Source organism: Larus michahellis, chromosome 3 (assembly GCF_964199755.1).
Source record: "Larus michahellis chromosome 3, bLarMic1.1, whole genome shotgun sequence".
NCBI classification, from domain to species: Eukaryota; Metazoa; Chordata; class Aves; order Charadriiformes; family Laridae; genus Larus; species Larus michahellis.
The window spans coordinates 94,045,057-94,065,308 of record NC_133898.1 but is presented as its reverse complement, the minus strand read 5'-3'; the positions used below and the strand labels follow the sequence as shown (position 1 = coordinate 94,065,308).

The 20,252-nt window shown below is 36.4% G+C and overlaps 1 protein-coding gene across 2 annotated transcripts in view; it reads right to left on the bottom strand.

Annotated features, from left to right (window-relative positions):
- Window positions 1-20,252, bottom strand: part of IBTK (inhibitor of Bruton tyrosine kinase) — a 60,912-nt gene that overhangs the window by 15,315 nt on the left and 25,345 nt on the right. The window contains exons 12-25 of one of the 2 annotated variants that reach the window (XM_074581302.1): window positions 19,331-19,927; window positions 17,942-18,028; window positions 16,904-16,986; window positions 16,759-16,796; window positions 14,927-15,023; window positions 14,434-14,535; window positions 13,362-13,479; window positions 11,690-11,750; window positions 10,835-10,962; window positions 8,930-9,042; window positions 8,146-8,294; window positions 7,245-7,408; window positions 5,463-5,555; window positions 4,136-4,294 (exon numbers count right to left, since the gene is read on the bottom strand). In XM_074581302.1, coding sequence (XP_074437403.1) covers window positions 4,136-4,294; window positions 5,463-5,555; window positions 7,245-7,408; window positions 8,146-8,294; window positions 8,930-9,042; window positions 10,835-10,962; window positions 11,690-11,750; window positions 13,362-13,479; window positions 14,434-14,535; window positions 14,927-15,023; window positions 16,759-16,796; window positions 16,904-16,986; window positions 17,942-18,028; window positions 19,331-19,927 — 1,989 coding nt within the window. The remainder of the gene's footprint in view (window positions 1-4,135; window positions 4,295-5,462; window positions 5,556-7,244; window positions 7,409-8,145; window positions 8,295-8,929; window positions 9,043-10,834; window positions 10,963-11,689; window positions 11,751-13,361; window positions 13,480-14,433; window positions 14,536-14,926; window positions 15,024-16,758; window positions 16,797-16,903; window positions 16,987-17,941; window positions 18,029-19,330; window positions 19,928-20,252) is intronic. The other variant, XM_074581304.1, reaches the window with a different exon arrangement.

Below are 20,252 nucleotides of genomic sequence, written 5' to 3'. Positions count from 1 at the left end.
AGTCAAACTATTCAGATATCAGATCAAGGAAGTTATGCCCGATATTTTTATATGCCTTTTATCAGAGCTTCTCTTAATATCTTATTTTCTGTATTAAGAAGCAAAGTTATTTAACTAGAGGCATCTAGCTCACGTGCTTAAGTCAATTAGTACAAATACTTTTACAGAGTCATTTATCTTGCACTGAAAAATAGGACTTAGGGACAAAAACAACAAAAAAAAAAACAAAAACCAAACTCTTTTGAAGAACCCCAGATAATTAGATAAGCTATGCAATGTCCTCCAAAACCCGATTCAGGCTTTGTTGTACCTAAAAGTTGTCTATGAAGGGGAGATGGAAAAGACCAGGCTGGAGAAAGACAGATACCCTATACAAACATCCTTCTGCAGAGGAGTTCTCATAGCCTCCTCCCCTTGATACCCAAAGTCTGTCAGAGACAAGCATATAAAACTGCAGCTTGAAAGAGGCTAGTAAAACAAAAAAGGAAATTAACTGATGATATTTAAGACTACTGGTTGAAAATACCCATGAAATGCCTACACAGTGATCACTAACATCAGCCCAAGCCACGGCATGGAAGGTCTGGGGAAGTTCTTTTGAAGACTCCAAAGACCCACTTGTGACCGCTGATCACTGAAAGGCCCCTGACTTTGCTGGGTGTCTGCGGAAAAGGATTGACTTATGCAGGCCCTGGTCCACCTCGTTAGCAGCACCCCTGGCCAGCTGCAGCTGTCCTACCACATCAGCACGGACACCCCTTTGAGTCACCCATCGGGTAGTGCACAAGAGCAGGGCTTCCCTGGTGCTGCCATGCCAAGTCACTGATGGGGAGAAAGGCGGTGGGTTTGTAACAACGCGTAAATTAGTATGTGAATGAGCCCGTGTAATTTGTGTATGTAAGACTGTACATCACCATTGTAGATGTTAGGTTACACATTGTTTATGCATAATTATAACATTAATAGTAAAATTAAAAATCATAGATGGAATTATTTTTTTTAATGTAATAAAGGATAACATAACTCAGTATTTCCTGTGTTGGTCACCATCTGATTCAACTGTGAGTCTCTCCCAGCAAATTTTAAGCCTCAGAGCTCTAATTGCCCTGTGACTCCTGCATTAGCTAAGCCAAATAACTAATTTGCCACTTGACCTGCAGTATCAGTATCACCTGTGTAAAGCAGGTAGCGTGTTCTTTGCAGCATTTCAGAGGATCAGTGTTAAGGATTTTGAAATTCATCCACTCAGAATTCAGAAGATAAATCTTGCAAACCTTGTTTCTCCTACTGTGAAGGTCCCAATTACAGTTCAGAGGTGCAGTTCAGGCAGAGTCTGAATCCTTAAGTGCAAAGAAAACCCTATTTCCTTTTTAAGACAAAAATGTGGGCTTTTCCAAATGTTAAATCAGAGTAACTTTTGGGGGCTGTGAGAGTAAATGAGACCCTAAATTTTGGTATTAGGTGTACATGGTTGAAAACAAATTCAGAAGACAGAAATTTAAATCCTGCTTGCATAAATCAAAACAAAATAATTCAACCTTTTCTCAGGTTCACTTGAAATATTGTCTGCTGCATATTTTTAAAACCGGGTCATCTTAGGCAGTTCATTTTTGTAAATGACTACTGTAGTAACATACCTCTATAGCTTGTAAGCTGGACACTACAAATACATGGCATATAACTTTTTTTTTAAGTTACGATATACATACGATATACCCATGATATACAGATGTCTACAGAGAAGATTTCTTGCACTTATTCTCACTGACCCGTGGAGGAATCCTAGCCATCAAGGAACAGACAAGGAACTACTGGAGAGAGTCCAGCGGAGGGCTACAAAGATGATCTGTCTTATGAGGAAAGGCTGAGAGACCTGGGTCCGTTTAACCTGGAGAAGAGAAGACTGAGAGGGGATCTCATCGATGCTTATAAATATCTAAAGGGCCGGTATCAGGAGGATGGGGCCAAACCGTTTTTCAGTGGTGCCGAACAACAGGACAAGGGGCAACAGGCACAAACTGGAACACAGGAAATTCCATCTCAACATGAGGAAAGAATTCCTTACTTTGAGGGCGACAGAGCACTGGAACAGGCTGCCCAGAGAGGTTGCGGAGTCTCCTTCTCTGTAGATACTCAAAGGCCGCCAGTATGCGTTCCTCTCCAACCTGCTCTAGGTGAATCTGCTTTAGCAGGGGGGTTGGACTAGATGATCTCTAGAGGGCCCTTCCAAACCCTACGTTCTATGTTCACTGTCCAAATCACTACTTGAAGGACACATCATGCCACACTACCTTGAATTCATCAAACAACTGCAGAACAGACTGATAATGATCCTTGAATGGCCCTGTAAAATCTTGAAGCCCTTTAACCACAAGGCTGGATGTGCTGCATGGTGTCCACTAGAGAAGTAAAGTTTATTCTGGTGTCGTAACTGGAAGTAGAATTAATTATTATCTGATTTATAACGCATGATTTTGGGATGATTACAACATACTCTCTCAGTTTTTCCCATGATGAATATTTTGAACACCAGCTCTATTTTACCATTGTTATGTTCTGGGATATTACTGTTATTGCTATGGTCTTAAACTAAGATAACAGCACACCTATGTGGAATCTCAAATAAATCTAAAGGCACTTCAAACTCAAGGTGCTAATCATAATAACATCCATCTAAAAAAGAAAGATGAGGTAACAGATACATGAAATGGAGCAGAGAAGCAAGCAGTTCTAGATATTGCCTGTATCTTTTCGACGCGTAACGCCCCTCAGGAAGCAACTATGGCCAGGAAGCAGCCTACCTTTTCTTCAGCCAGCTAGTGATGTGATTGTTTTTCTCTCCATACATTCATTAAATTAGCTAACCGGCTACACATCTGCTTTGAACATACAGAAGCATAGCAGAAAGGCAAAGATTGCGGCGGATACTTAGTACTCTTACTTCTGAAAGGAGCAACCAATTAACACAAAGTATCAAAGAAAAGAGAGACAAAAGAAACAGGAGGGAGATGGCTCTAATTGTGGAACATAAACCTATCCTTTGAAAGACAGACTCCTATTTTACTTTGAAATCTATCCAGCACAAAAATAAAACAACTACAATAGCATTTAAAAGCGCTAAATTGTCTAAAAAAAGACTTCATTTAAAACAGGGTGACCATGGTGGGTATTGCAGCAAGCTTTGTTCCCACTAAGACACAAACAGGTAAGCTCTACAGAGAGGAGACTGACTCACAGAGTTCCTCTAGGGACCAGTACAGAAGCAAGCTGCAATAAAAGTCTAGACATTCTTGAACAGGAAGAGGCAGAACTGCCCAGCATGCACATAAGGTATTTACTCTGTAATAATTAAATTAATTAAATTTACATAGCTAACAACTTTTACATTTATGCCTTTATGCTTTTATCCAATAGCAACTGTAAATGTGATGAACAAAGCATGAATTGGGGCAGCACCTCATTACATTCACTGTTGTGAGCCTAGTTCATTGAACAGATGATAAACCATTTTTCTATTTCATACAGTGATATTAACTTGGAACATACATTGTGTGTAATCAGCATTAAAAGTAATTTTAAACCCATTATGCATCCTTCCAGCATAAGAATTCTAAGCGACATCTGTCACTCTCTCCATTTCCTAGCCACCTAGATAACTTTGTTATCTACAATGTCAGTCTATTTTTGCTCTACTCCAAAGTCATTCTAGCCCTTTCCCCCAGGAAGGGCTAACATTTTTCTTTATGTTTTCGACAGAGAAAAAACAGCATTCATAATGGTTTTCAATAACCTCTTCCTGACTAAGTTTCAGAGCTTGTGCTCCATGTTCTTTTTTCTATACTTCCCTTTGATACCATCTGCAAATACCACATCACACACAGGCAAGAACCAGATGGGATGCAGTCTTCTGACTCACTATAGTAAAATTTAAAGAAACTGTTAAACTGCAACCACTGCATTTCCCTGCCCCCTTTGAATTTCTAGATTACTACCAAGTGTAGATACAAATAGTTCAATGCCAGTCTTTTTAGTGAACAGAACCTAGGCCATTTTTATTTACGAAACTGCATCTAAGAGACTATTCAATGTAAAAACCCTCCAAAGAAAAAGAAGGGGTATTTGATTTATAACATACCATGCATTCCCTAGTTTTGCAACTTTTGTAGGTGGAGGTGGTGTGGTTATTAATGTAGTAGGCTCTGTGCTGCTAGTTATTGACCCATTATCCTTTGCTGCCAGGGCAATCATTTTCCTTTGCTTCTGAGAAAGCTTGATTCCATGAGATGCCATTCTGCTGTGAATTGATATTGCAAAGAGAGATGTAAGATCAGTGTCCTTTGAGATGACTCACCTTTAATCTAGCAAATTAAACTCAGAAATACTTCTTTCTTAGACCAAATTACTTTGACTAGGGTGCTAAAAGGGAAGTACAGGTGGGGGGTGGGGGGGAAGGGTTGGGTGGCTAGGGATCAAAAGGAGGCTCAATGAATATCAAGAGTGACAGAAAGAAAAGCATCATAAAACTATTCTTCACTTACACGTCTACAAATGAAAACAGGCAGAGAACGAATCAAATCGCCAAAAGAGATGGAACAGCACCAGTTGAAGACTATTTTCTAATTTTGTGGGTTTTTTAGGGACTGTCAGAAGCTTAGCTCCCTTAAACCAACAATATTAATTCATAAGAAACATATAGAACATAACATAGCCATTTTTTCTATTTGTAATAATTTGTTTTCTAAGCTATTTGGATTTTTCGGTCTTGGCTGTTTTGTTCACAACTTCTGAACCTACATAGCCAGCAACCCTTTACTAGGCTCCAGGACTACTGTCCCAGCTCTCCTTTAAAAGGATGCTACACTTCAAAGGTCATGAAAGTCATCTCCAGTTCCCTTCCATATGTCACCAGTTAAGACACGTCAGGTTTAATCCACTGCCTCCTGAAAATGTACGTTTATCTCCCTGTGTCTTTGCGATGCTTCTCCAAGAACCACGCTTGCTTCTGCCTGAGCAAAATTGTCAATATCAACACATGGGTGCTGAGGGAGGTCATAGAATGCAAGACAAGAAACAGACTTCAGGATCAACTACAGTACTTGTCCACAAGTAATTTCCAAAGTGCTAGGGACAAGAACTAATTCTTTTGGTGGGAAACAGGAAAGCTCAGCAGAGCAGGCCACTGATTTCAGATACTAGCTTACTAGCTTGCTCTTTCACGTTTCAACAGCTAAGACACCTTTTGCAGTAGTTGACCAAACATGACTACAGGAAAATACAGGGATAAATTTTCTATGCTCACAGAAAAACAATATAATGAACTGAAGTAAACAAAGCTGTTCAAAAACAAATCGGACAACTTTTTCCTGCTTGTTTTAAACTCTGAACTGCCTGAACCACTAAGTAAATTTGTAATAGCCTGGTCTATCACGCTTTTCTTTTATAGATATTGGTTTTTTACCAACCCTGAATTTGCCTTTGGCATGGTTCCACATTTCTGCATACTTTCTTCAATTTCCATGATGGTTCTGAGATCCATAGCAGGAGGGCTGGCAGGGCTAAATGAAAAATAAAAAGTTACCTTACAAGGCACTCATTTTCACTTACATTCCACAGTTCCAGCCTTCACTGAAATCCTCTAAATCATACATAAGACTGGTAACAGGATGTATAATTTATGTCTGTTTCCTCAATTATGGCAAACCTCAAATAGAATGTTTCTGACAAAACTTTTATAAATATATACATATTTAAGAGCTCACTATAAAAATACCTTCAAGACGCATTACACTATGAAATAAAAAGATGTGAACTATGATTACTTTAAAAAAAATCAGATACCTAAATCCAGGATACTGATTTAGTAGTCAACTGCTCATGCCAAGTACTACAGAGGCATCGCTCACTGCTCTTTCATGAAGGTTGAATTAGATCTTTCTTTGAAGAACAGGATTAAAATTATTCCACATGGTAAACAGAACACTCTTTGCAAAGTTTGAGCTCTGTACAAACACTAGTAATATTCTCAAACTTTAGGAATCAGTTTATTTTTCATAAATGACTTAATTTTAGACTTCCACAGAAATAAACATGAATTAAATCCAGACATTTCCAAGCTTTACATGAAACTAGAAATTAAAACCTGTGCACATAAAGACATTTGTAAACTAAGCAGTGCTACCACTAGATTCAAGGACAAGCTTTGAAATAAAACATAAGCAGCACTGCCTCTGTCTCTCCCTACATAAACCCAACTGCCATAGAGTAACTAGTGAATTAACCCCTGGGAGGTCACACCAAAGCCTGTTGTCACTGCTCCTCCACAGTAGTTCAACCAAATATGCTACAGTATTAATCCTTTAAACATTCTACACAACAGTGCTGCCTTCTTTTTCTTGACATCATATCAGCGATACTAGAAAAAGTGAAGAAAGAGTACAAGGGAAACCCATAAAGGCACAGTGACATTACAACAAAGTCCTACGGTTTTATTTGTTCCCTTTTCATGCAATCCTCTAAAAAAGGTTCAAAAAGAACTCTAAGATAGCAGATGAAGGCCAACCAGTTTGAAGGCCAAAGAGTTGGTTGTGGGATGTGTTACCCTCTCTGCCCAGACTAGGTTTGCCCAAATACATAATGAGACAAAACAGATTCCTAATGGACGCTGCTCACCAAACAATATACTTCAGAGCTGCAACTTCTAATTTCTACAGCTCTATCACCTGTAGCCACAAAGCGCAAAGCCCATTAGCCACAAACCAACAGAGCCTGGGAAAACTGTGTGAAATTATCGCTATATGATTCCCTAAACCTTTAAACTCTTCTCTATTCAACCTTTATTGACAACTGTCAGAGACAGGACACCAGGCAAGACAGAACTTCAATCTATCACAGTACTGCTCCTTTTTCATATGCAGATACTGCTACAGATAAAAATTAATAATTTTTTTATTACTGCATCAGTTAAACCTGTGGCGTTGATTTTCACAGACTGTTTAAAGGCATGCCTTAAAAATGTCAAAGTACAATGGTGGTTCTAATGGCTTCAGGCACGGTCTGATTCTACAAAAAACTGCCAAGTATTTTACAAAGTGTTAACCAAGCAGGCCTTAAAAAAAAAAATATTATCTTTTGTCCAGATAGTCCAGACTAGTAGCAGTTAAAAAAAAATAAGAAGTTATTAGCATTCACTACCAAGCGTAGAACAGTGATTCTAAGTTAGGTAGGCACCACAACTATTACTCCACCTGAAACTGGTTGCTACCCAATTGGGAGAGCTTGCAGAACTGTTTTTAGCACTGGGAATGCACTGTGGAACAGACTGCGTCAGTGCTGATGATCCCTTGTACAACTTCAACTCCTTGTTAGGCTGAGAGGGTTTCATACCCTGACTGCATGCTTTGTCCTTCATCTAAAAAAAGACAGAAAAATGCTGAATAAATATTCTTGTATTTTTTCATTTAGGAAAAAAAAAGAGTGATCCTACAAAAAACTTGAATGATGTTTAAGTGAAAAGATTTTAAAGGATACGCCAAAAATAGCAAAAACAAAGTGAATCCCATATCAGTCTGCTATTTGTACCTTTTTTTTTTCCTTCCCTCACTTCACCCCAAATCATTTAAGTCCAATTATGCATCTTGATAGTGGAAAATTCACTCAGAGATGTTAACTTCTGAAGTTTTAACACTTAACATAGGCACAATTCTCTCAAACTTATTTCTCTTTCTAGTTATGCCTCAGTTATGCTGGACCATACTTCTGTCCAACTACAGTAGTCAAAGAACAGCAGGATTTCCCTGGAGTTCTTTGGCTTCTGGTTTTGTTGTTTTGGCTTCTGAACTTCAGATTTGCTTTGCATTTTAAATGAAGTAGATGAAGACTTTACATAACTACTCTTTCAGCTTGAATTTGTCTGAACACTACAGCGTATAAAAATTCTTATTATGGTATCACATGATGAAATTACCCTTAGAAGATTTAATAAGGAATACTCATTTTTATTTGCTTTATCAGACAAACAATAACTACTTGAAGTTGTCTACTCCATTTTAAGGACAACAACTTCTCAGAAACACTCCAAAATACGAACACTGCTTTTGATGAAGTAGATAAACACAAAAAAAATGGCTAGGAATAAGGAAATCCAACCTCAGTCTTCTCTGGATGAAATCCTTTTGTGAAGTCAGGGGACTGCAAGTCTCTGGGGCTACTCACTCCTGCATAACTACCTTCAGAGTCAGATGTTAGGAGTTCTGGAAGTGATTCTACAGAGTTAGTTTTATCCAGTTTTACTGAGCCTAAGAAATAAGAAGAGAGAGTAAACTACTAAATCATAAGAGCTAGACTAAACAATGCTTAAAAAAAACCCCAAAAGTCATTCACTCGATGTGATGAATACAAAATAACCAGAAGTTTACCTAGGCCAGTACACTAGACTGTAATAAGTATAAGCAAATTTAAGACCATCTTAAATATTTTTTCAGAATAAGATTACTCCCAGTTTTCTTTCTCTGTCTCACAACATATAGTTTTAGGAAGTAACATCGACACTTTTTCATTGAAAATGAAGAATTCTACGATCTTTCCAATAAACGCTGACTAATTTTTTTTTTTTTATATATATTCCAGAAAAAAAAAACCTACAAAAAGCCCAAAACCACAGTAGCAGAAGTGTTCCACTTATTAAAACCACATGGGAAATTGTCCATTAACTTTATTTGATAAAATACATGCTTTTACAGAATCTGAACTTTGGGCACAAGCTTAATATGACACACACGCTTTCAAACAAAACTTAAGAATTCACTGTTCAAATTCAACTATGGTGTTCACTAGAAAAGAAATAATCTTTGCAAGATTCCCTTACTGAAAGACAGAAATCGCATTGCATATTAAACATTATGTTCTGGTTTTATACCTCTTTCCCACTGACCTGTAGAGGCTGGGCTCTGAATAATATCTGATAGATTGTATCCTCCAGAGCTGTCGGATCGTTTTCGTGGTTTCTTTTTTGCCTTAGTTTTTGCTCTTTTGAAAAGGGCTTCCCTATTGAAAACAAACAAACAAAAAAACTTAAGATGAATACAAGTCAAAGAAATTGAGCCTCAAAACTATCAGTGTCAATGTCAAGCGGTTATACTTCAAGCAGTAATACCTGGTCCCACCAGCTGTCACCTGCTGCTTGTTCCTGCTCTGCTTATGTACTGGCACAACTATTTAGTACACAATTTTTTGGGGGGGGGGGGGGATGGTGGTGAAAAATCCAGGAGGAAGAGAAAAATAATTCTCTCCAGTCCAGATCTAGTCTCTGGTCTACTTCATTGCACAAAGACTTCTGCTGAGACAGTGGAAGATACAGCAGCTGCACAGGCTGGCGCTGCCACCTAGGTCAGATTAAACCTGCTACACATCACAGCAGCTGACAAAAAGGAAACTACATCCAAGTCTCCACTTTTTACCCCCCCTCTTGATTTCTCCTAAATTAGTGAAGTTCAACAAACTCCACAGTTGGTCTCATTTTTCCCCAACACAAATATTGACACCAAGATAGTAGTACTTCTACAACAAAGTAAGTATATGGTTATGTTACCAGAATGTCACTTGTTCCTATCTATATTAGGAACAGTGGAATCAAATAAAAGGCATCTTTCATTTTATCAAGACTAGAACCTCAGAGTTATGTGAGTCACAGCTACAGTAACCCTATTTTCAAAAAGCTTCTTTGAGAAGCTTTCTGTGGAATAACTACACTACATACGTACTTATTCATTCCTGCATCAATACTGTAACCTCAGAACGGTTGGGGGGGTTTTGTTAGTCCTTGGACTTCCCTATCCCCTAAAGGCTACGGTCAAGTCTTTAAAAACATGAAAGGCTTGAAGTCTAATACAAAATAGTCTCCCAGTTCCCTTGAGCTATGAGTCCTTATCTGTCCTAGTTCATTTAGCATAACTTTTCTTGACAGAAGTGGTCAGAACAGCACACGCAATACGCAGGTGAGGTCTCATCTGCACACTAACATCATATTTCACTATCCATGTTGGAAGCATGTTACCAAGTCATCCCATCAAATTAACTTTTCATAGTTGTGATGTTATAGTCAATTTCTCCAGTTTAAAAAATGGTACCAAAAAAAGCAGTTGTAATTTTATTATTTGCTTATCAGAGAAAAACAGCACGACAAGACTTTACAGACTGCATTGCTCTCACCCCTATGTCTTCAGAACAAATGTTCACAGACAGAATACCAGAAGTTCACAAAACCAAACTACCTGATCTACAGTTGTTCGGATCACATTTTCTAGCACCTCTTAAACACAAGTTGCTTGTTTTGTTACGCTACAGCCAGACAGCAGCCACTTTAAACTGACAGATTAAAAACTCATACTACAAAACTTCCCATTCTGTATGACAATTCTGCTAATATTAAGAAACGTAGATCATCACAATTTTCCACACAAATCTATAGTACATTAAAGTCTGGGGTTTTTTTCTCTTTTGATTTCTCCTAGTTCAGTGAAGTTCAATGAACTCCACAGCTGGCCTCCTACACGCACAGGTACTCTCATCACATGCATAACTCCCAAATAGTACTGTGCATGCTTTTTTTGCTACCTTTACTTACATGCTATTTATAAATTGAAAAAAGTGCTCCACTGCAGTTCTGCAACATTTTAAAATACTTAAGGGAACTGAGAACAGTCTTTGAAATCTCCATTTCTCCTATTTCTTAGGAATTCAATTCTGAATCCAAACAGAGTCAGGCACCATGTAAAGGGGGATAAATGCCATATACATCTCACCTAGTTAAAAACGTTGACGAAAAATAGATACTTACTGAGAGTTTTGTTCTGTATTCATTTCTTCCCTTAAAAAGACAAAGTTCTCTCCTTCCTCAGGCTCAAAAGAACTTATATCAGGTCCATCTGGATATGGAGTAATTACTCTCCTGACCATAGCTGGAATCTGCAGTTGTAAATGCCGTTACACTAAGTTTCTCTTAAATTGTATGCTAGCAAATATATGATCTCTTGTAAAAGGACCAAAACCAACTGTCATTTGAAATACTTTTACAGATCAAGTAATTATTTAACCAGCTTATAAACTTAAATTACATCTTTAAGCAAAACAGAAGGAGAATTACTTTAAGTAACAGACTCAGAATGCATACATTTCAGCTGCCTGTAACTCATGACAAAAAAATGTTTCAAGGTTTTGCAAACATTCATCTTTTACTATTGTACGGTTGAAGACGACTGGATTATAACGTGCCTTGGTTTTCCCCTTTGCATAAAGTACAGCTTTCACATTCTTTTTCTTAGTGCTTTTAAGATCTATATGATCACCCTGAACTTTACACTGGAGAACTCCCATTTACTTTCTCCTAAGTAATAGATGCTCTTTTCCACAGGTTTTGCTTTGTTTTTTCATGCAACAACTGTTAATTACAGAACATTAATATGTTTAATTTGTATAATTACTTAATTTAAAGGCCACAATACTGTTACAGCAGTGGATAGTGAATAATGAAATATGAGCTCCAGGAGAGTCATAATAGCAGTAGCTAACCTTAGCTTTTGAGTCAGATGTTCCACATGCAGCCTGTCATCTACAGACCCTGCAGGTATGTATTTATTACCCATCCGTTCTCATTTTAAACCTAGTCAGCTTACACTCAAGTTGTACCACTTACCATTTTCCTGTAATAAACAGAAAGATCCTTTACAACTTCATCACTTAAGACATCCAGAGTCCTAAAAAAATAAATACAAATTTATTTTACCAGCTTAAAAAAAAAAATCACATTAATGAAAAATTCAAATTAACTTTTTAGATGAATATCACCTACATTATCACCTATTCATTGTGGTCACAGAGTCAGAAGGAAGAACACAAACACAAAATATAAACTAGTCAATGCCATTGTTGTAAAGCAGGATTACACCAACAACCTTTCCAGATAGCCTAACTTTTACTTGAGGCCACAGCCAACATAGACCTAGATAGTTAAGTTACCACAAACTGGTCATTACTTTACCTATTTCTGCATACATTCAAGTCTTCCTGACATGTATCTTAACACTCCAAGTCTACGTAAATTCTTCTATAAAACTCAGACACAACATTCCTTGGTATTAATTGCAAAAAATACTACCGCAACAAACTTTACTCATCAGAACTGTCTTGCCCCCTTAAGCCACTCTCCTTGCCCAAAGCTGTCATGACTAAATTCTATCTGTCTCAGATTAAAAATCTTTCTATCCAATAATGACATTTTCAGATTTTCACTAAAATGCAGATACAGTCTTAATTGTAGTAAGAATGTTGCATGTCCTTTCCAGGCTTAAGATGAAACAAACCTGAATTCAGAATAATACCTAAGATAACGTTAAAAAATTTTTACCCTCCTCTCCAAATGTTTATAAAGATGTGAAGAGGAAAATTGTTTGTATGAATGGATTCCCATAACTGTGATACAAGCAGAGCAGTTGTGTGACATAGCAATGAAGTGCTGGCATTCTGAACTAGCTCGGATGTCTAAGAAGTTCTATAGATAAAAGGAAGCATGACAAAAAGCCTAGGAGTGGACAGAGGGGACCAATAATGGAAATGAATTGGGTTTTCTTGGTTGGTTGGGTTTTTTGGGGTTTTGGGTGGGTTTAAGACTTTGCTAGAAAATAGGTTCCACCAGTGCTGATAAGGCTTGCTCTGAGAAGATGATATGTATTCTAGAAGCAACCTGAAGCCCTGTCCAAATATATCAAGAGAAGGAAGGCCAGAGCACACCTTCAACTTCTTAGAACACTAGATGAATCATTGTGGAAAGCAAAAGTAATCAATTAATTTGTTCAGCCCACACTGCAGACAATGAAAGCAAAGAGACCGGAAAGGCAGGCCCATCCTCTTTTGAAAATGCACCAGCTATAATAAACCTACTTACAATAAATTCAGTTTGCATATTAATATCATGTCTTTAAAAGAAAAAAAAGGAAAAACCAAACAATAAAAAAACATCAGTTTTATGCATCTTCAAAAACAATATAAAAAACCCAAACAAGATTAGACATAATTTCAAAGCCCACTGAATTCAAGAGTTTCTTCTGCTTAATTCAAGCTCTTCATGAGAAATTGTAACGTAAGGTTTTGTACCGTAAGGTTTTGTACCGTAGAACTGGTACAGTATGTACAGATAGTTAACTAGTTTCTCTCTCCCTATTTGGAAAAAAAGAGCCTCCCTTTAAACTTGCAACATTCAGTTGCATTTGACGATTTAACTGCTTCTATTAGTTCTTCCAACCCTTTTGCCTTTTTGGGATGTTTGAATTTAACAGCTAGTACATGAAGACGTTTGCATTCCTCCTTACCTTGCTTCAAGCAAAGCTGCCATATTGAGCCCTATGAACTGCAAGCAGGACAGTTTTAACTGTTCAGCATTATACATTGCTGAGAACTCCAACAGCTCGGCAGCATTCTTTAAAGTAACTGCAAAGAAGAAAAACAACAAACTAAACTGGATAACATGCTGCAGTATCATGCAGCAGTTTTTAACACATTGCACAGCGTGACCTTGTTATTGAAACATACCATATACTTCTCCATTCCTAGAAAAAATGCTAATGGTCAAATGGCCATAAACTACAGAAAGCTCCACATAACTTCGTAGCAGCTTGAATGCAATGGATGCTTCACAGAAACAGAAAGGCCCTATCTACAAACGTAACAGTTTCAATATATTGAAACTCGGCAGCCCAAAACAAAGGGCGAAAAGAAAGTTAAAAATAGCAAGTTTCATATACAGCATAAACAGTTCTTAAAGCTCCAAATATTCCCTTAGCAGGGAGGAATTAAAAAAAGAGGGGAGTGGAGGGGGAGAGAAAGAGAAAAATGGAAGCCAGTAAGAAATCCCAAGCAAAAAAATCATATGCTGACTTCTTGTATGAAGGTAAGCAATGACACTTAGTGTTTTCTAGAAGAGACAGACCTTCACAGTCATATAGAAGTGGCACAGTGTCAAACAAACAGAAGGACTACTAGAACCAAATACGAGGACAGAAATAGGAACACAGAATACATTTCATCATGTTTTAAAGACAAGAAGTTTGAATTCAATGAAATAAAGGTTTTATAAAAGTTTGGTTTATTTGTTGTAGTGATTTGTGGTGGGGTTCTTTTTTGCCTTTTGCCTTTTTTGTTTATTAAAGAGTGCAAGATGAAGACAACCATGCTTAAGAAATGTAAAACTATGCTAACCTAGAACATCGCCCAGACTAAAGAAGCAATTGTTAACAGCCATGCAATGAACAGCAAAAGCTAATTAGAGCAAAGGAATATAACCAAGTAATTCTGTGCTGTAATAGGCAAGAATGTTAACATCTTAAAAAAAAAAAAAGCCTTTTTTATTCTCTAACCCTTTATAATGCAAGTGGAAGAACTCACGTTTTTCTGCAATGGCTACTTCACAGATTTCTTTGAGTCTGGATATAAGAAGTTGATCTGCTACCACAAGAACATTACATATGAATTCCACATTTTGAGAATCTGGAAAACAAAGCGTCATGTAAACACTGTGGGCAAGTCAAAGCAACTCTAACACATACAGCTTTAATGAGATTTTACCAAAGGACAAATGTAATGGGTTTGCAAATTGTGACTGGATTATCACAGCGCAAGGAATAGCTTAGAAGAGCGAAAGCAGTCACTTTTTGAAGCAAGAGAAGGAGGGAAAAGGAAAATTACAGTTTGACAAACTAAAGAAAAGGTACCAAAAGGCCTGGGGTACAGCCATCACCTCAAAATCTAAAGCAAGCATCACAAAAATTTGGATTTTCTACATAAAACTTCAACACAAACATATTAAGTATTCACTTTCTATTTTAAAAATATCAAAATTGCAGGAGTTACAGTGGAGTTGAAAATATATTAATGGCACCTTTTATCGCAAGAGCTTCATCTGTATACAGGTAATCTACAATTATCTGCAGTATGTCAGAATGGATTGGCATTTCCAGAGCTGAACAACAGGAAGCCTAAAAGGCAAAAGGATTTTAAAAAAAAGAGAAAAAAACACAAACAAAAAAAGAAGCTGACTACTTGGAATAAAATACAAAATTAAGACAGCAATTATTTAGCAAATGACTCAGACTGAGGGTCACATTTTCAAACTTAAGCAATTATTTAAGCATTTGGACAAAATCTTTTCAAGTTCTTAAATTAATAATTGATTGTAGCAGAACAATTAAAATCTGCCCAAACTTCTGAATAAATATCCATGAAACAATTCAGTGTTTCATCAGTTTGAGCTCTTCTCTAACAGTCTTTCCTGATTATATTACTTTACCCACAATCGTTTAAGAGTAGAACAAGAATCCCCCATGCAAGTACTGAACTGCTTTCCTTTCAAGGCAAAAGATCTAGTGAAATCACAAGTTCCCATGCAAGAATAGAATGAAAGTAGCCACTACTGTTAATCCCTCAGAAAACAAGGTCCTCGGCAAACCCTCCATTTGAAGAACCATCTTAACCATTAAGGTAAAGCTTTTGTATAAGTAAACGTTACCCATTAAACCACCTGTTTGTCACCATTCAAGTTTATGCAACGTCATTACTTAACTTTGGTTTATTTCGGGTGGTACTGAAGCAAAGCTTTATACAAAGATTTCTTTTGCTGTAGAACATGCTACTGGTACTGACATATTCCCTGTATGAAATTTAAAAACCTCTTACAGACATTAAGATTTTTATACAACACCTAGAGCACTTGATTCACAAAATATTTACTTATGAATTTAGTATGATTTAGATTTACTTATGAAATAATAATTTATGAACTACATACAACTTATACAGAATTCACCAATACAAACAGACATTCAACACTTCAGAAAAAATAATAAATCAATCCCTTGTCTCACAGTGTTTCAGATATGTTTCTTCAGGGATGACTGAGGAAAAGGCAGCACAGTAACTTAGAGGACAGGTAAAGTTCTGTTACACAGCAGAAGAGAACTGCCAGTACTTTGCCAGTTTCTTAGATTTACATATTGCCAAAAAGCTATGAAAGTTGAGAAAACTCTTGCACGCTGCTTCAGCTCTTAAGTCTCTGAAAAATGCTTCTCCATTTACACCTCTCCTCTCTTTCAATAAGCATTCTCAATAGTATTCAGATACTTTGAGGCATTTAGTGAAATTACAATGTCCAGGAACAACCAGGGCATTGACACACAAATAGGAACCAAGACAAATAAAAGATCCACACTTTTTGAAGCAGTAGATGGTGACTAATAGGAATAGTCCCTGATATTTATTAACGGTAAAAGTCAACTAGAGATTCTACACAGTGGCTCTCCATTCTGCTGTATATTTCACTCAGTATGTATGAAAAGCTATTCCATAATGCATATTATTTAAATTATCTTTTACAGAAAGAAAATGAAAATTCATCCAAAGCAGTATCCAATAAGAACAGCTCAGCAGCTTTTATAAATTCATGAACTAGCTCAAAATAAGCCTCTAAAACAAAAGTAATAATTTAATTTCCTTTGATGTATATTATTACATTTACTACTCTCATTTAATTCACAATCTCAATAGTACAAATATAGAATAACCAAAAATGTGCGGATTTTTTTTCTTGCAAACAGGATCCAAAAAAATCCAGCCTTTCCTTTTCCCTAGGATATGCAATTCTAGGAAAAACTGAAAAGCTGTCACTTATTTGATGCAACAAAACATACTACCACACATGTTTATTAGCAAGCTTACCTCAATCCATGAGCTGCTTAACATGCTGTGAAAATAATCTGTAAAGAAAGGCATTTCAGTTCAAGATGCAATAAAGTTTCAATTAAAAACACAATATGACTTATATTTTATATGTGTGTATATATATAAAAACACACAGACATACCAAGTCTTGCACAAAGTACACACTTATGACATGGGAATTCCTTTCCATCTAAAGACTTCAGTGTCACATCGCAGAGGTATGAACTAGGAGAGATTTAATATGATCAGAACTGAGACTATTCAGAAGAGCAACAAGTTGTAAACTCTACAAGTAAATGCTTACTTCAGCAAATTAGGATTTATCCTTTAAAATAAAAACACACATAAACTTTAAAAATATCATATAAAACTAACTTAGAAGTACAGGCACAATAGTTTCAAGAGATAGAATTTTGAGAGCTCAACTTTGGACAAAAAAAATTATCTGAAGTATTTCCTTCAAAACACAGTCAATTACTGTTTCAAAACTGATATGACCGAATAAATTAATTATGTCTAATTTTAGTCAATCTTAAATATTCCATGTTAATTTAGTTATTTCTTTTACATTAGTAGCTACTATAAGCTTTGATAATGCATTTTGAGAATGAAGTAATCCAAATTCAGTGAAAACACTACTTCTGTGCAATATAGCTTTTACTATGTAAATAGACAATTCAAGCCTTTGAGTATAACTCAATCACACCAATGAAATTAAAAACCAAGTATCACTTTGATAAAAGCGTAAAGAATTTTTCTGTTGAAAGATATTCCAGAGATTTTCTTAATTAGAAAAAATATTATACATTTGCTTATTTCCAATCCATGTAGTCTTATTGTCACAGCAAGCATATTTGCAAAAGTCAAACTGCTTTTGACTGGATTACACACAACATTTCTCCTGGCATTAGTATTCTATGACTCAGTTAATCCACAGAACACGTTAAGATATGGCAAGAGAGCCAAAACCACACCATACACAATCTATCAGAGATTATTAATTCGTAGATCAGCCTATAAGCGTCTACAGAGACCTTAAAACATGAGTTACTGTGAAAGAGACAAGTGTACACCAGAAGTTAAAATACAGCTGATCAACAGTAGCCTACACTTAACAGATAAAGAGATGACCTAAGAGGAAAATGGTGGGGGTAGGGGAAGCTTGATTTTAAAAGTTTACCATTTCTTCTGATTTAACTTCGGTTTGTTCCCATTCTTCTTGTTGACAACGTTAATTTTTCCATTTTCTAACCTGACTCCATCCAACCTGCAAATCATTAACATTAGCAATAAGTAATACAATTAGTACACAGTTCAAACCATTAAGAAGAACAGTTTCACAAAGTAACAGCACTTCAGCAGGCTCATACTGTGAATATGAAAAAGTATCAAAATCATTCATCACAGAAAACCTGAAAAGCACAGTTATTACTTGAAAGTCTTCACTGCAGATGCAAAGTGTAACTGACATTCTTTCCAGATCTTAGCTACCTTATTTATTATCTTAGATGAAAGCTATACTGCTACAGTTAGGTCCATCATCACAGGGTCAAAAACCTAGGAGTTTACATATACTGCTACCAGTCAGTTATCCAAGCAAAGACTGGTTTGGAAGAGATGCGTGTTTCACCACAAGCTTCTTTAGCACCCTAATTCATCAAAGGAAGCTTATGAATGGGATGGTAAAGACACAGGACTGCTGCTGGTGGATTACAAATCAATACACTTTCAAAAGGAACGTGCTTTAACATGGAAATTTTACTTGGGAATTCAGTTTTAGCAGCAGCTTCACACCTCTGCTGATTAATTTTAGTGTTTGGAAAAACACAGTGAAGAAAACTACCCTCCTTTGAAAGGAAAAGACAAATGCAGAAAAAAACCCGAGTATTACAGTAATTTGGTCTCAATTTCGTTAGTCTCATCAAGTTAACATTAGAAATGCATCAGTTAAAAAAGAATTTAACTTTGCAGTGTGCAGTTTTACACTGATTATGTTCGTTGTCAATGGAAAAAAAAAACGGTAGACTACAGACCACAGCACAGAAATTCATCAACCCAAGACTCAGTTAGATCAGCTGTCTCTAACAAAACAAGAATTGACATTTTATTACAGTCGTTCTGGAAAGTCAGATAGTTTGCATCAGATGTCAAGTCTCAGAGAGCTCATGCCTTAAAAGACACACAGGACAGATATTTTAAATACAAATGTCCAAGAGTTTCTAGGAGACAATAAGGGCCAACAGCACATTTCATCATATAGAAGCCTATTGAAAAATGATGTTTTAAGTACATAATCATGCTACGAAAGTCTGCTTCTGACATTATGCAAAAAAGTCATACATGCTTTCTCTTAGCGAAGAGCATCAAAACAAACTGATGCTGCTTTAAAGAGATGGCATGGTGTGTGCTGTAGACTTTTATACTTACAAACAATAAAAGCAATAAAAAAAGGCAAACTTACCAACCCCAACTAGCCTTCTACTTTAATAACAACTAAAGTCAGATCAGCCTACATAAAAACACTCTGTGAAGAGCTTCCCAGAATATAAATGCGTTTCTTTTCACCTACCTGCCACTTAAATTGCTGAGTCCAAACTTCCTTGCAGCACTTTGCAACATTTTTATGAGGTTAGCTTCTTCACCAACAACTTTGCCTTTTTTAGATTTGCTCTTCTGTTTTTCATTTATAACTTGCACTTGATTATTTCTATAAATCTCAAATGCAGACTTTCCATTAACATTTTCATCAAAACTCATTTTGCTCAGGTTAGAAATTAAAGTATCTTGATATTCTTCCGATTTTCCTTTATGCAGGATTTTTGGTTTGTAACCATGAGTCAGAAGATCACAAGTATCAGTGTATATGAACTGCAGAAGATACGCAAACAGATCTGGATGAACTTTCTCTATTACATAAAGATCACATCCAACAGCATCTTCATCTTTACGGTAGACGTCTGGAGTGTCTAGCTGGTTGTCACTGGAAACAAACAGCTTCTTGAAGAATTCGGAGCGTACAGCCAAGATGTATTTGTGCACAGGGTAAGTTCTTGTGCCAATCTGAAAAGTCACATCATGGATGCTGTCCATTTCATCTGTTTCATCTAACAGTTTGCCAAAATCCTCTCCAAAACTTGATAATGACACACTTGGAATTTCATAGAGACTGGAACAAAATGAAATCCATCAAAAACCCCACTATTTACAAGCTCCATAAATTTTACGTAGCATGTTTAATGATTTGGCTTGTTTTGTTTTTTTTTTTCTTACATTGGTTAATTACTCAACATTTTTTGTCCTATTCTTTACAAAACAAACTAATAATATGGTATTTAGGCAATTAAACCACATATATAAGATCTGTCTAGCTTCAGATTATCAATTATAGTATTTTTGTCTTTATGATGTAGGCAGTAAATATGTATTATCAGAACTATCTTATCTTCAACTAATTTTTCCAACAAGAAAACACAGAAACGTTTGCTGTATTT